This window comes from Mustela putorius, unplaced genomic scaffold (genome assembly GCF_011764305.1).
Source record: "Mustela putorius furo isolate JIRA1106 unplaced genomic scaffold, ASM1176430v1.1 tig00000129_pilon_pilon_pilon, whole genome shotgun sequence".
Taxonomy (NCBI): Eukaryota; Metazoa; Chordata; class Mammalia; order Carnivora; family Mustelidae; genus Mustela; species Mustela putorius.
Genome location: NW_025421290.1, coordinates 22348521 through 22364842, shown reverse-complemented (window position 1 = coordinate 22364842; position 16322 = coordinate 22348521). Strand labels below are relative to the sequence as shown.

The 16322-nt window shown below is 44.8% G+C and overlaps 1 protein-coding gene across 2 annotated transcripts in view; it reads right to left on the bottom strand.

The window, feature by feature from the left end:
* SUSD6 (sushi domain containing 6) overlaps positions 1–16322 on the bottom strand; it is a 94463-nt gene that overhangs the window by 43671 nt on the left and 34470 nt on the right. Inside the window, exons 1-2 of one of the 2 annotated variants that reach the window (XM_045070998.1) lie at positions 10946–11011; positions 6797–6999 (exon numbers count right to left, since the gene is read on the bottom strand). In XM_045070998.1, the coding sequence (XP_044926933.1) occupies positions 6797–6917 (121 nt within the window). In that variant the 5' untranslated portion in view covers positions 6918–6999; positions 10946–11011. Of the gene's footprint in view, positions 1–6796; positions 7000–10945; positions 11012–16322 lie in introns of those variants that run through there. The other variant, XM_004739019.3, reaches the window with a different exon arrangement.

The window sequence follows — 16322 nt, the reverse complement described above, 5'->3', positions numbered from 1 at the left end:
CGGGCTCTCTGCTCACTAGGGAGCCTGCTTCCTCCTCTCTCTGTGCCTGCCTCTCTGACTACTTGTGATCTCTGTCAAATAAATAAATAAAATCTTTAAAAAAAGAAACAGTTATAATCTCACCCTATCTTCCAGTACATTCAGATTTCATGCATTAGGCTGGCTTCAGGTGAGGCAGGTAAACAAGGCTAGGAGAGATCAGCAGCCAGCAACCCTTTTTCATGCAGCAGCATAGAAAGGTTGTCTCTAAATACGGCTGTCCCTCTGGGCCTCAAAGCTAACACAAGTCAGACCAAGGTCACTCCTGACCTGGCCACACTCCAGGCAGCCAGCCACCCAGAATGGAAGTGGAGGCTCAGACCCTCCACAGGCTCACCCTCCTGAGTGAGGTAGAGGAAAGGAATCTCCCAGAGGGTAAGAGGTGAGGAAAAGAATCAACCTGCAAACCAACTAGAATAATTAAGAACTTTGAAAGCAGGCCCTAGGTTTTTCGGTTTTGTTTGTAAAGCATCCTGTGGCCCTTTTTGCAGAAGGAGTTGGGCATCTAAGGATATCATCCTCGCTCACAAATTAGGCCTGGGTAGTTAGGGCACCTTTGCTTAGAAGGTGGAATCTGTGTTGACTCAGGGCTTTAACCAAAGTGAGACCCACTCAGATGTTCAGTTCACTGGACTCCTGGTTTCTGTTCCTCAAAACTTACAGTGCAAGGCTGATGCCATGCGTCTGAAATGTTCTCAACATGGCACAACAATCAGCCTGAGGAAGGTAATTTCTCAATATCTTTTCCTGATGCCACCCTTCAGCAAGCCACATAATGACCCATCCAGCCGCCTCCCACAATCCTCAAGTCTTTTTATAGTCACAGGTAATTACACCATGGAGAGATTACATCACTTCATCGGCAGTGTTTACAACTGACAGGAAGATGCTGTGCGGATGTTTTGGGAACTACATCCTCATTTAGCAAACAATTTGCTGTGGTTCCTATTGTTCTTTTCCAAGAATAGAACCGCCTTGGCAAACTTTGTGCCTAAACTGGGAACCAAACAACTAAGGGCCATTGTAGATGAGAACAGAAATCACCACAGAGGCAAACATGGTAACCCAGTGATGACTCCTTCATCCTTTATCCACGGGAGGAAACACAGACGGCGTCTTTCTTTCTGTCAAAAGAAAACTCTGAAGATTGCCCGGAGTGCTCCAAAAGGGTGACACAAGAAATGGGTCTCAGAGAAGCCTACCACTCAGCACAGGCAGTGTGGTTCTCAGCAGACCCTGGGCAGCAGAGTTAAGACAGACTGGACACAAATCCCAGTCAGCTTCTCTACTGACTGCTGCCTGTCTCTGAGTGGGTTATGTAACCTCTCTCAGCCTCAGTTTCTCATCTATAAAATGGTTACATGACCACCCAGCACACAACCTTTCCGAAAGCTTCAAATGGGATGATACACAGAGAGCCTGACACATAAATGATGCTCTGTATGCATCAGCTTCCAGCTTGTCCTCTCCCCGCAGCTCAGTGCACATTACCTCTGACCCCAGATCCCTTCAGAGATGGCGATGGTGAGCCAGGGCCACCTGTCAACCCCCCTCCGCTACAGCAAAGTCAAGGGCCAAAGCCACATCCTATCCCTGAGAGCCTTGTTCTCAGCATTTTCCATCTTCAGTGAACACTAACTGCCAGGCTTTCTCACCCTACTGCATAGAAACATAGATGGCTGTTTTCCCTGCTATTTTAAAATTGGTTTAGGTGCTTGTGTGATATTTAACATGGCCTAGAGTGTCATGGAAACACTTTAAGGGGGGAAAAAATCAGAAACAGGAGCACCTGGGTAGCTCGGTCAGTTAAGTCTGCCTTTGGCTCGGGTCATAATCCCAGAGAGCTGGGATCAAGCTCCACATTGGGCTCCCTGCTTCTCCCCAACATTGGGAATTCTGCTTCTCTCTCTCCCTCTGCTCCTCCCCTCCTCGCTCTTCTCTCTCTCAAAATAAAATCTTAAAAAAATTAAAAGTCAGAAACAAGTAAAATACAGAGTTTTTTCCAGTAAATCCCCTCAGGAAAGGGAGAGAATGAAAATCAAAAGCTTTTCACATGAGTCAGCGAGCAGGCGGGTTGAGACCATCACACTAGACCTTTCCGGAAGGCAAAGGGGTTTCAAAAAGACCAGTCCTTCCTCAACTGGTCAAGTCAGACACCTAGTCCCACTTCCTTACCCTGAACACAAAAAATGACTTTGCATCTTTAGTTTTGTTTTTTTAAAGACAGCAAAAAATGTCATCTGCATAAAAATCTCCTGCCCAGCATGACTCAACAGCGGGTCACATACCAACTCTGTTGTTATCATTATTTGGGAATTACAGCACACATTTTATAGGCCAAGTATCCTCCAATCATTTTTATTAGGCTACACAACACCAACCTCACATCCTTAAGGATTTTGTTTCTGTTTTGAAGGAGACACAAAGAGATCAAATGATTTGCCTAAGGTCATAAAACATGCTTCTTTTCTTTCTTTTTTTTTAGATAAAGTTTCTTGAAATCATAGGTAAAGGCACCTAGGGGGCTCAGTCAGTTACGCATCTGCCTTCAGCTCAGGTCGTGATCCCACCCAGAGTCTGGGATTGAGTCCCACACTGGGCTCCCTGCTCAGCAAAGACTCTGTTTCTCCCTCTCCCTCTGACCTTCCCCCTGCTGCTCGTGCTCTTTCTCAAATAAATATATAAAATATATTTTTTTAAATCACAGGTAAAGGGAAGGAGTTGTGAGATCTGAAAAAGGCTGCTACACAGTCGGGACCCTAATTCTTCTCTAGCCCAAGAAGAGAGGGAAGCTGGGTACTCTGCATATATATACATACACACATATATACATATATATACATATGTATATATATAAAAATATATATATATACATATACATATGTGTGTGTGTGTGTATTTTTTTTTTTTTTAATTCTGGTCTGCCTACACAGTGTGAACCAGGTGTGAAGATAAAATATGCTTCCTTGGGGCACCTGGGTGGCTCAGTGGGTTAAGCCTCTGTCTTTAGCTCAGGTCATGATCTCAGGGTCCTGGGATCGAGTCCCACATTGGGCTGTCTGCTTGGCGGGGAGCCTGCTCACCCCCCCGTCAAATAAATAAAAATCTAAAAAAAAAAATCTTCCTTTTGTCACTCCCCAAAAGGAGACTTCTAATAATCTTCTCTATCTGTTTAAGGAATGACCAAAGGGGAAGCTGGACCTACTGCCTCTGGAAACCAAGATGGAAAACTGAACCTCGATCATGGCATAACTCTGCACCAGAATTCTCTAGTGCCCGTCCTACATGATTCTTTTCTACACCTGAGCAATTATGACCAAGACTAAAGGTGACTGTGGTATTTTATAACCAGAGACCACACTGATGAACTGCCCCCCTACAGGATGCCCACTTCCCTATGTCCAGTGGGACTCTCACAGAAGCACATTCAAAGTCTACTAGAGCCTACTGGGTAACAAAGACTGTGTAATTTACAAGCACCTCCTTTTAAAATGCTTCCAGAGTGGGTGTTCAGGTGCAGCTACAGGAGCTGGTAAGATACATACCAAGAGGAAAAGGGGACCTTTCCTGAACTGAACTGCCTTTCCTTGACCTCAGAGTATCTGAAAGTCTAGGTTTCTTGTCAAGCCTATCTGGCAAGCTGCTTATGGCAGGCACAGCCATACAGGTGTGCTCGGGTTTCAGGCCAAGGAGTGGGTACCTTCCTCCCTAAGAAGCCACTGCAGAAAGGGAAACGCACTGGCAGCGCCATGATACACTGGATCTAAGTAATGGGGCCACCCCTTCCCCTGCCTGCATCCTGCTCTGTGCCAGTACACATTTTACGGGGAGCAGAAAAGACCTGGGGGTGGGGTGGCAGGGGAGGGAGGATTCTGTGCAGATGGGGGAGGGAAAAAACTACAGAGCCAACTTTTCCATCCTGCTCTGAGCCCACACTACAGACAAACGTTTTTCCACATTGGAGAATAATAATCCCTTTATCCAGCCAGTCTGAAACCATCAGTCCCTGATAATTGAATTCAGACCTTGGATGGAAAGTTGGGAAGGTGTGCGTAGTTGGAAAATGGGGTGGGAAATGGGAGGAGGCAAGGGTGGAGCCCATAAAAAAGAGGGTGGCAGTAGGTGGAATGGCTTAATGAAGCTAAAGAGGCTAAAGACTTCAGAAACCAAAGGCAGACATTCTACCCTACTATTGCCAGGTCACACAAAGGGACAGCTCCCCTAATGCAGCCTGGGAAGAAGACGGTCTTGGTAGCATACCAGGCACTAAGCCAAGTTCTGATCCTGAGTAAGACGGTAGGACCCTAGCCGTAGGACCCTAGGCGAGTACATGACCTCTAAAATCCTAGCTCCGACAGTCATTCCACTTATGCACATACTTATTGAGCACCATTTGTTCTGGGCTAGGGGCAGGGCGGCAAATCTCTTCAATAAAGGGCTAAATGTTTTAAAGTCTAAATACTTTAGGTTTTGGGGGTGACACAGTTTATGTCACAACTACCCAACACTGCCACTATAATACAAACAGACACAGAAAAAATATATTATGAATGAATATTGCTATGTTCCAATAAAACTTTATTTATGGACACTGAAATATGAACTTACAATTTTTATATATACATGAAATAATATTTTGATTTTTTCCCGATCATTTAAAAATATAAAACCATTCTTGGCTCACAGGCCATACAAAAGCAGCATAGAGGACTTGGTCCAGGGACCATAGCTTGCCAACTTCTACTCTAGACATACAGTGGTGAACAAGACAGGGTCTTCATATCCTGTGGCTCTGTGACTACCACTTCTAGAGAGCGTCTCTGGCTTGGGCTGCAAGCCCTGGGAACATAAGCCCTGCTTCACCTGGCTGTATGTTGGTGGATCCTGGCCACTTTTTCCTCTGGAACTTCATATAGCCACAATGCCCAGACTGTGGGGTCCCAATCATTAGCGGCTTCCTTGACTGTGCTAAATAAGAGCTCCTCACAACCAGAGAGATCTTAGGCTTTATGGCAAAGGTTTAAATTAAGTGTCAGAGCAGGGTGAAGAGAAGGCAATGGACGAGAAGATCAGTACGTGGGTGGTGGAGAAGGCTACAGTGCAACAAGAGACGCATCACTATTTCTCCCAGCAGCTCAAAAGAAAAATCGTAGATGAGACTGCACCATTATCTGTATGTGTTGGGTAAGTGGGTGGTGGGAGATGACAGAGAATGAGAGAGAGCACTGAGCTATGGGGACTCTATACACTGCACTATACCACACTGCCCCTATCCTTCTGAAGTCCCCTTCCAGAATCTAACTAAGATCCCTCTCTACGGAACGCTGTCCAAAGAAAACTACCATCTGTATATATCTAATGAAGTCTGGTAGGGGCCACATTACTATCATAATTAGTTGAGGGGTGCATGCAGCTCAGTCGGTTGGGCGTCCAACTCTTGATTTCAGCTTGGATCGTGATCTCAGAGTCGTGGGATCAGGTCCCACATTGGGCTCCCCACTCAGCACAGTATGTTTGTCACTGTCCCTCTGTTCCTCCCCAACTTGTGTGCATGCATGCTCTCTCTAGTAAATAAATACATAGAATCTTTTTAAAAAATCATCATCAGGGGCACCTGGGTGTCTCAGTGGGTTAGGCCTCTGCCTTCCGCTCTGGTCATGAGCCTTGGTTCCTGGGATCAAGCCCCAAATTGTGCTCTCTGCTCAGCGGGGAACCTGTTTCCCTTACTCTCTCTCTCTGCCTGCCTCCATGCCTACTTGTGATCTGTCAAATAAATTAATAAAATATTTTTTTTTAAAAATCATCATCAGTTGAGACCCCTACTGGTGCTTGCAAATACAGAGGCTCTATGGAGGTTCTCTAGCATCACCCAGAGGCCTATGGTACAAACCCAAATACGCCCTTTCCTAGAAGAACGCCGGGTGTAGAGGACCACATGAATAGAAGCTGGAAAGGTCTTCAGAGCACTGTGGAAGGCAATAAGGATCATACAAACTCAAAAAGGCTCACGGCTGCATTTTCAGCTGCTGCTAGGACCCCTACACCTCACCAGATTCAATCAGAAAGTCCTCAGAATCATGAAAATACAGAAGGAGGGAACTGAATATGACCTTAAAGGTACCTAGGTCAACTCCTTCGTTTCATAAATGGAGAAACTGAGCCAAGGAATGGCGAAATGGCATGTCTGAGATCACGAAGTTTAGAGTGTCAGTGACCAGGTCCTGGTTTCACTAAATTACAAGACCTCAACTCTACTTATTCTGAGAGAAAACATAAAGAGACAAGAAACAAACAATAATGAACTAACAATCATGAAGCACCAATTGTGTTAGACTAGTCCCCAGGTAGGGACTAGTATCACCCCATTCTGTCGCTGAGGAAACTGAGGCTTAGAGAAGTGAGATCTGCTCAAATCCCAGAGCCAGCAACAGCAGCACTGGACTCAGAACACCAGCAGTCTGATTCCCAAACCTGCTGCCTATCATGCTCTGAAGGCTACAGCTCCATCCTCCCTGGTGACTCCAGCTGTAGGGAGAGAGCCCATAACAACATCCCCTGGACGTTCCTACACACCCCTCCCTTCAGCTGGCTCAGGAGGCCCCTTACTGCCACTCCCCTTGACTGGCCCCCTGCTTTACCACAGCACAAAAGACTCCCTGCAACTGGCCTCTAGGTGGAGAGTCCCCTATCCCAGCTTCGGGAGAAAGAAAGGTATGAGCCTTTTCCCTCCCCCACAGAAAGGCAGGCCCAAACCCACCTGAGGCAAGGCTCTCTCCAAGGAGGGTACTAAGGATCACCAGCGGAAGGAACACTCCATGTCCCACGGAGGCCACGGCCAACGCTGCAGTGCTCTTTGGTGCTATCCTGCCATGGCACATCTTTTATCCGTCCAAGGTATTTAAAAAAAAATTTTTTAAAGCCAGAAGTAAGAATTCTAAAGTCAGCCACGGGTAGATTTACCTATAAAAAAAACAAAACAAAACAAAACAAAGACATAAGTGAAAGCTTCAGCCTTAAGTTTGTTGTACGTAGACACTTTGATAAGGAAGCTATAGTCACAAAGTTCAAGAATTCTAGTAAATGAATTCCTGCTGCCAAGAAAGGACAGCCGCCTAAGTGGCTTTTCAACTTGTATCTGGGGGAAATGCTGAGGCCTGCAGCAGAGTGCCACGAGCATCCACAGCCAGGAGTCAGATCCTTGCAACAGGACAAGGACACAAGCACAGGCTCATCTGAAGATCTGTCGGGCACAGCAGAGCTTTCAGAAACTGCCCCGGCTCTGCCCCACCACCTCCCAGCCTCCAGCAGAGAGGAGGGGAGAGGCGGCTGTTGACATAGTGCTACACCCCTGAGTCAGGCTTTGCCTTTGCCACCTGGACTCATAGCAAGTTCAACCAACCAAAAGGAAAAAAAAAAAAAAAAAAATTAGAGAACACGTGTCTTAAAGGGAGAAATACACCGCCTAGAGAAGGAATGCAGCAGTGGAAGCCAAGAGCCCTGGCCAGGCTTGTTCAACTGCCAGAGGCTGGATGAGCCCCTGAGGATCTGACACTGACTCCACAGCCATGACTCTCAAAAATGGACCAATTAATCCAGGCTCACCCAACACACCTGTGACCCCAGAGGCCACACTTGTTGATTGCACCTGACAACAACTAGAGGGAGGACCATCTCTAGAGGGAGGACAGTCTGTAATTATTTTTTGTTTGGTTGGGTTTTTTTTAAAGATTTTATTTACTTATTTGACAAACAGAGATCACAAGTAGGCAGAGAGGCAAGCAGAGAGAGAGGGAGATGCAGGCTCCCTGCGGAGCAGAGAGCCCAATGCGGGGCTCGATCCCAGGTCTCTGGGATCATGACCCGAGCTGAAGGCAGAGGCTTTAACCCACTGAGCCACCCAGGCACCCCGACGGTCTGTAATTGTTAACTGCCCCTCTCCACCCTGTTCAGACTATGACTTAAGACAACTAGGAACCAGTCTTAAAAAAAAAAAAAAAATCAGGGGTCAAGAATTTCAGGGATTACTTTTCTACCTGCCTTCAGAGAAGCTGAAGAGTTGATACAGGCCAATTATACTTTAGTTAACTCATCTGATTTCATTTATCCTTGTTTATAACAGGTATTCCAAATAAGATTACACTCCCTTTTTAAATTCCATACACATATCTCCTTCTCCATTAATAAGGTTTCATGTAAATAGATAAGGGAGCCGGCCATCTACAACCCTAATAAAGGATACCCCTGAGATTCTGCCAGGGATATTAACCAGCCCTGCCTTCTATCTATGTCTGAAGCCTTGACTGACGCCTACATCCCCTGCTAAAGAGAGTTATTCCAAACAGCAGCATGAGTTGTCTCAGTATGAAGGAAAAGCAGCTATGAAAGTCTTCAATGAGCATGAGCCAGGGGTTCAAAAACAGAGCTAACTTTACTCACTACCACCAAATAGCTGTGAATGTAGCAGTCTTCTCTCCACAGCTTTTACACAGGCTCCAACTTGAGCCTTTAAAGCTGTAAAAAACGGATGGTTCCTGAAGAAGTCTGGGGGTAGAGTCAGTAAGTGACCCAAATCAGTACACAAAACTGTGTACATGTAAATATGTGGAACGTATACACATTTAGGTGGCTAAGAACAATGGAGTTAGAATGCCAAAATTCAAATCTGTTTACTCTATTATGACCATGTGACCAAATCATTCTCTTAGCCTCAGCTTCCTCATCTGTAAAATGGGAATACTAACCATAGGTCTTCATAGGTTTGATGTAAAGATTATCAGGCAAAACACTTGGCAAGTCCCTGGCACTTTGCAAGTCCTCAGTGAACACTGCCTGCTATTGCTGTTGTAATTATTAATAAGGACTGAGCTTGATAAGACCTTAGAGGTCATAAGGTTTCACCTCTTCATTCGACAGATGCCACAACCAAGATCAGAAGAGGTTGAAGAATATGGCCAGTTAGCAAAAGGCCCTTTGGTGCTGCCAATTTTGGTTCATTGACAGCAGGAAGCTCTACCAAGTAGTCATCATTCCCTCAAGGCAATAGCCCACAGATCACTGAGAATAATAATACCTGGTTGTGCCCCATCACAGCACGTGCACAAATACTTCTGTAGTGAATGGATGGCACCGGATCAGAGTGGTGCTTAGATGTTCTGTGCACAAGTGAAGGCAATCAAGAAAGATTACCCGGAAGAAATGATGCTGACTGCTAGTGTTAGTGAAAAAGGAGAAAAAAAGTACCAAATACAAGTGGAACAGAACAATGAGAGCACAGTACTCTTGGCAGAGGCAGAGTTAAGGGCTAGGCTAAGAAATTTAAACTTTACCATGAAAACTATGTAGCACTTACAGGATTATAAACAGAGAATTTATAAGACCAAATTCATTTAGGAAAATACTCTGGCAAGGATTTTGGAGTCGGGTGTAGGGGGCACCAAGTGGTAAAGGATCTTAAATTTAGTATTTTATAATTAACGTGGAGCTCTTTTGAGGGCAATTTGACATCTGTCCCCAAAATGCATATATTCTCTAACCTATCAGTTCTACTTTTAGAACCTGTCCTCAAAAATCACATGAGCAATGATGTAGATGTAAGATAATCACTGCATCCTTTGTACCGGCAAAAGATTGAAGTGAAACGAGTTTAACAAGTTGTCATACACACATGTAATGGAATACTATGCACTGGTTTGAAAAGAACTAGGCAGGTCAGTCTGTACTCATATATGGAATCACTTCCAAAATTAGCACGTGAAAAAAACCACTTGTGAGTATGCATGTATTTTTAAAGGGGATACACATATACACACATGCATGCCTGGAAAATCTCTCTCTGGAATGATGCATAAAAAATTGGTAGCTAACGACTGCCTTCGGGGAGGAGAAATGAGTGATTAACAGGAAAAGAACTCATTTTTCACTGTACATATTCCCCTTTAATCTCCTTGAGCCGTGTACCGTGTACATGTATTACATATTCATATGGGTAAAAATGTAAAATAAAATTAAAGTAGCAAGGTCTTCTTGCACACCGCCTGTCTCCTCCCTCAACAAACTTGACATTCAAATAAAACTGACTACCCCTCCTGCCAGGAATACAGTCACTTCCAGGGCTCAGCACAAGGGGGCATCTCCTGGGGGAGTTCTGACACTTCCTACCATGCCCACCTCCAGTAGAACTAACCCCCTTACATCCCAAGTATCCTGAGCACCCTGCTATGACTATACCTCTAATAGGTTAATATATCTACATGTTTATCTGTTTCGCCTCATCAGACTCAACAGGGTACTTAGGAAAAGAGAGGGCAACAGGGCCTGGCACCTGACAGGCAGGAAACAAATGCTTGCCAAATTCACGAATACTGTGGGGAGGAGCCCATTTAGTACTGGGAAGAAAATGCATACAGATGAACTCCTGTTCTGTTTTAAAGAAACAACGGACTCCTCCCTTATTGTTTAAGCAGCTACCTGGGCCAAAGGACCAATTCCACCATGAAGCCTAAGACCAGATTAAGGGAAGAACAGATGGGGGTAATGACGATGGGAGCTCTACAAAGAAAAAAAGATGAACAGAGGGTAGTCAGTGGAGTGTTTACATGCAAGGCCAGGCCAAGAGTTAGTGCTTCAGAAGTAACACAGAGAAAAGGGAAGACCTACAACCCCAGGTATTGCTCAGAATGGGAGAACCCAGTTATTGTAGAGAAAGGGTTACCTATGTACATCTCTTCATTTTAAGAAGGGATCTGCTCTGAACACAGAATTTAAAAAATAAAACCTATCCTTGAATTGTGACTTTAGATTAAGTGAAAAGAAAAACACTTCAGAACAAATTAACTATTCATTACCCCTAGAGAAACACACAGACAAAAACTTGGAGGAGGAGGGGAAGGAGAAGAATCTATCTCACTTGAGTATTCCTTTGGTACCTTTCTTCTCCAGACAGAAAGTAGATGCTGGTTGGCAGGGGCTGGGGGAAGAAACAACAGTTAGTGTTTAGTAAGTACAGAGTTTCAAATTTGCCAGAAGAGCTCTGGAGATGGACGGATGGAGGTGACAGCTGTACAATAGTGTGAATGCACTTAATGCCACTGAACTGCACACTTAAAACTGGTTAAGACGATCGATTTCATTTTATGTGTATTTTACCACAAAAAATTTTGGGGAAAAATTATGATTAAAGAGGAGCCTGGCCTCATGTTCAAAGTTGGCACTCATCCATCCTCACAAGGCATGGAACATTTAAACTTAGAGGTACAATGGGGAAAGGGTCCAGGGCTGCAAGTCAGTCCCCTCTCTGCCACCAAACAGCTGGCTGATCACAAAGGCTCCCTGGCTTCCATTTCCATATCTAAAAAAGGCTTGAAGGTCTCTCTCAGCCAGAGAATTCACCACAACATCCGAGCTTCTCTGCATATAATACAACTCTGCCTGCCTCCCCCTCTAAAATATGAGGTCAGGAGGAGTCATGGAAAATCTAGATTCATCCTGATATTCTTCCTTGGGACTGGTGCTGCTGCCCCAATAGCATGTGGTAAAGAGAGTCTCCATGAGCTAGAATGTCTGGCCCTCAAGGTCAGCATCTGGTCTCACACCTCTGTGAACTCGGAACATTAAAAGCTGGGTGACTGTGCTCTGCTAAACGTCATGAACAGTCATTTCCTTTCAGAACAATCCTCTATGAGGCCCCATGGCTCTGATTTTGGGGAAGCCACTTACCTCACCTCTGCCTCTATACCCTTGTCTATAAAATGGGGTTGTTGCTTGCTTTAACTATCTCCCTACTCTGTAGTGAGGTTCAAAAAGGACAAAATACAAAGGAAAGCTCTATAAACTGGCAAGACTCGGGTCCTTCTATATACAGTTTGGCCTAGGAGCCAAGACAGCAGAGACCTATCTATGGGCATTCTTTATCTGCCCATAAAAAATGATGATGCAAACATGACACGCTTCTGGAGTAAAGGACAACTTGTAACACAAGCCCAAAGTCCAAATGGTTTGCTTGCTTATTGTTGCCACAGATGCTTCCAGGTTAACCAAAGAGCCTGAAAAGATTAAAGGTATCCTGGTGATGAAGTCCATATGGAGGGGAGCGGATGAAGGGGGGGGGGTGCAAGGCGCCAGCTCTTGCTTTGTCCTCAGCCAGCCTCCTGCTCCCTCATCACTGGGAGTCACCTTCAAAAATGGCTCATAGCTTAGGGTAGCAGCAGCAGCAGGTGGGGCCAGCTATGAAACACCTAGGGCACCCTGCCCCTGAGACAGCTCAGGGCCCAGATCTCCTCAGCCCACGTGCCTGGCTGCCTCGGTCCTGCTGGAGAAACAGGGTCATGTAGCATTCTACTGAGCTCTCCTCTGCGGGGGCAAGAGTCCTGACTCTGTCAAACTCGGCTCCCAGGTACAAAGTAGGTTTCTCTCCAGTTCTGTGAGATCAGCCTCAGTCTACATGTAATTTTCAGGACAGATTATTTCCTAAACAATGACCCATCTCTCTGTTAGTTAAGAGAAGGAACTGGATGGGTAAAACCAACATAAGTCCTTTTCTTGCTTCAGACCTAGTCCAGAAAGGGGATGGTAGTAGTAGAGAATCTAGAACAAGAAAGTCTGTTCCTTTGATTAGTCATCTTCACCAACCCCAATGCTGCCATGTGATAGGAGAAGACAAAGAACAGTTTGTGAAATGTGACCAGAATTTAACCAGTTAATTACCTTTCAGAATGTAAAGATAAGAAGTCTTAACTCTGTGAGGATGTGATAAGTCTCCCAGAGGGTATGATAAGAGAAGTGGCTAACATGCCAGGAAGGCCTCCCTTACTGCTCCCTTTCTTCCCTTCCATGTCTCCTCCACTTCCCTCCTACTCACTCTGAAACAGCTTGGCCAAAGCAGCAAAAGATATCTAAACGTTAATCAGATCTTAATGCCTCCTACTCTTCCCTCCAAAATGAAAAAATGAAGTTACTTCTAGACATCTTCAGTTTCCTTTTTTCTCCCCTTGTGACTCCTTCCTCTGTATCTTCCCCTTTCTTTTGTACCACTAACCTGCGAGGGCTTCAACAGGCACAAAGTGTTCTACTGGACTTGGAGATCCTCAACAGCCAGAATGACGCCTTATCCATTTTCTTTTTATCTCCAGGTCCAAAGCCCAAAAGAAAAAGTCAAATTCTTGTTAAAATTCAGCTCCTAGAAATCCCAAAATAACCTTCAGCTTTCCTCATAAGCCACCTAAGTCAGAGTAGGGCAGGTGTTAAGAGTATTTATTTTTTTTTAATTGCTTTGATATTCTTTGTATCTTTGTCTGGTTTCCCCAGAACTGCTCCCCACATCCTCCCGTTGTCACACTTTACCCCTACCATAGTCCTCAAGCTTCAGACAGCAGGGACTGCAGCAGAGACACTACCCCAGCCCCACACCTAAGCTTCTAAGTCTCCAATATCTCTTCTAGAACCTAACAGCAGGATGACTGCAGCATGGACCTAAATGCACAAGACAGCTCTAAGTCCCAGCTCCACCAATCAACAGTGGACTGGCTTCAGGCAAGTCAATTATTCTTCCTGGTCCTCAAGGGGTGGGCCTGGATGATCCCCAAATGCCCTTTCAGTTCTAAGGAATCTGGAATGTCTTCTAGGGAATAGGAGGGGCCCAGAAATATTTCCTCTGAAAACACAAGTCAACAAAAGTTCTAACTGGAAGGAAGAAATGTTAAACCCATCCTCTTTGTTCTGCATGAGCAGTCCTCTACCCCTTCTTCTCTCAAGACCCATCTCAGCATCCATCTCCCTCTGCACTGCAGCAAACTCAGGGAACTCCACTTTCCCATTTAGAGCTTAATCAATCCATCAGCACCATTTGTATAGGCCATCCGTACACAGTGTTCCTAAAGTGCTTTCCAAAAATAATAAACATCTAACAAAAAACCCTTGCCTCTGTGCATGCGCATGCGCACACCACACAGATCACTGCAGAGCTGTAGGCCCAGAAGGAAAGAGAAAACACACAAGAGAGGACAGAAGAGAACAAAACAACACAGACTCAAGACAGGACAGAAAAAAAGGAGAATGAAGGCAGAGTGGCTGTGAGCAGGAACTTGGCTCAGGCCATAAATTTCCGACCCTGAAGGCAGGAAACCACTTCTTCCCTAAGTCCCAGCTTCACCAATGACTGATGGGCTGAGACAAATCACACCGCCTTCCTGGGCCTCTGTTTCCTCATCAGTAAAATGAAACAGTTCAACCAATTGTTCCTAAGGGAGGCTGGGATCGTGAAAAGATTCTAGCAGACTGGGCCAGAATCTCTGCTCTGCTTGGATAGTATGAGCTGGGTAGTCTAGGGTAAATTATTTTCAGTTCCCATCTATAAACTGGACACACAATACCCACTCTTCATTGGGTTGTCGTGAGGTGGAAATGAGATAAACATGAAGGACGCAGGATGGTGTATGGGGCAATGGGTACTCAAATCAATGTTGACTAAGGCCCTTTCCTGCTCTAAAAGGCTGTAATTGAGCACCCACTGGATTCCTGAAGGGCACTGTTTCAGCTGGGCTAGAAACATATGCCCTGAGCCGAGGCTCAAAACACAGTTTAAATGAAAAAACAGCCAATAGGTCAAATAAGTAAACATCCAAGGTTCTCCCTATGACATTCTAAAAATGTATTTTTTAAAGGAACTTCACATTCCCTCCCCCCAAATTATAATTATGTTGACTATACTAAGGCAATATTTGTATTCAGAGAGACCTAGGAGGTTTTCTAGTCTGAACATGTTGTAGGAAAGGATGAGGCACACAGCTTACATGTTTGATACATATATGTGTGTACACACACACACACACACACACACACTTATTACCTCATTAAATAGGTGTCATTACCCCCTTTTACAGATAAATGAAATCCAAGGGACCAAAGTCTATTCTTCTCCTGCTCTCCTACTGCAAAGGGCTTCCTGATCTTTTTTTTCCAAATACAAGGTCAAGTTTAGCCACTTCTCTTCTGAGAAAACTCATCAATTCAGCCCATAAGCACAGAAGGCCCTTCTGAACCCAAAGCATTACTCCCTGGACCATGAATGGGGCAACCAATCATGTCCCTCCCTAGGGCCTGCTCACGGTTACTTAACTGCTGTATGCTGCATTTACTGCAGGTAGTAAATTCTGGCAGAGACCACCAACTCTGCCTCTTTCTACACCTCAAAGTGCTCAACATTTACTTGTTCACTGAAGGGGGAAAAGAGATAAACCCAAAAGACATAATTTGTGTAGGAAATGCAAGAAAGCGAAGTTGCAGCAGACATAAAACAGGAGAGGAAAAGGGCATAAATCCTGAAGTTTTGGCCAGGTAGCAATACGTGCTAGGCAGAAGGGGCTGTAATTGGTTCCTAGACCCGAGAGATATATCTACGTGTCATCACATCCCTCTGCTTGGTTCCCATCAGAGCTGAGCTGAGCAGGCTTCAATACCCACTGGGCAAATAAAGTCTGGGAAGCTGATTTGCTAAATCTGACTTTTTAGGGCTCTGTGTTTGCAGTGACTACGCTGCAGTTCAGCAAATATTTACTGACTGTCTTCAGTGCAAGGCTTGGGTGATCACGGAGATGAAGTTCAGCACAGACATGAATTCCTTATTCTCAAGGAATTCACAACCTACGTGAGAGGAATTATATGTTTATCCATATAACACTGTGAAAGTGTTAGGAGGGTACAACAAAAGAGTTGTTTTTGTTTTTAAGTGCTCTGAGAATGTAGAGGAGACGGGAACAAAGACTTCTGAGTGGGATTAGCGGGAAGTGAAAGAGAAATGTTGAACTGGACCTTCAAAATCATGCACAGACCTAGTGGGCTCTCAGGATAGATTTGCATGCATAGTGCTAATTACAAAGAAAGAAAAAGAAATGGAGAAAAGCAATTCACCAAAAGGATGGCAGAGAGAAAGAAAAAAAAAGTGGTAATTTTGTCTGCGAGGCACCACTGAATGCTGTGTCTGGTAACAAGAAATAAATATCTATCTATATACCTTCAATCAAGATGTTTAGGTGCTAGGTTTTGGTTTCCAAAGTACTCAGAGCTATGCAGGAAACACCTCCTCCAGGTCAAAAATAGCAAACCCAAGAGAACTGGCTGATGCACTTATGTTTACTTTTTACCATCTCTGTGGATGGCTTCCCAAAAGCCCCCAAATGGGATGGTATAAACAGGTCTGTGTCACTTCCTGGTTCTCAGGCCTTCTGCTACATTCCCAGTCAGTCTGGGAAGGTTGCCTATTTAAAAATAAACTTTAAAAAACTCACCCA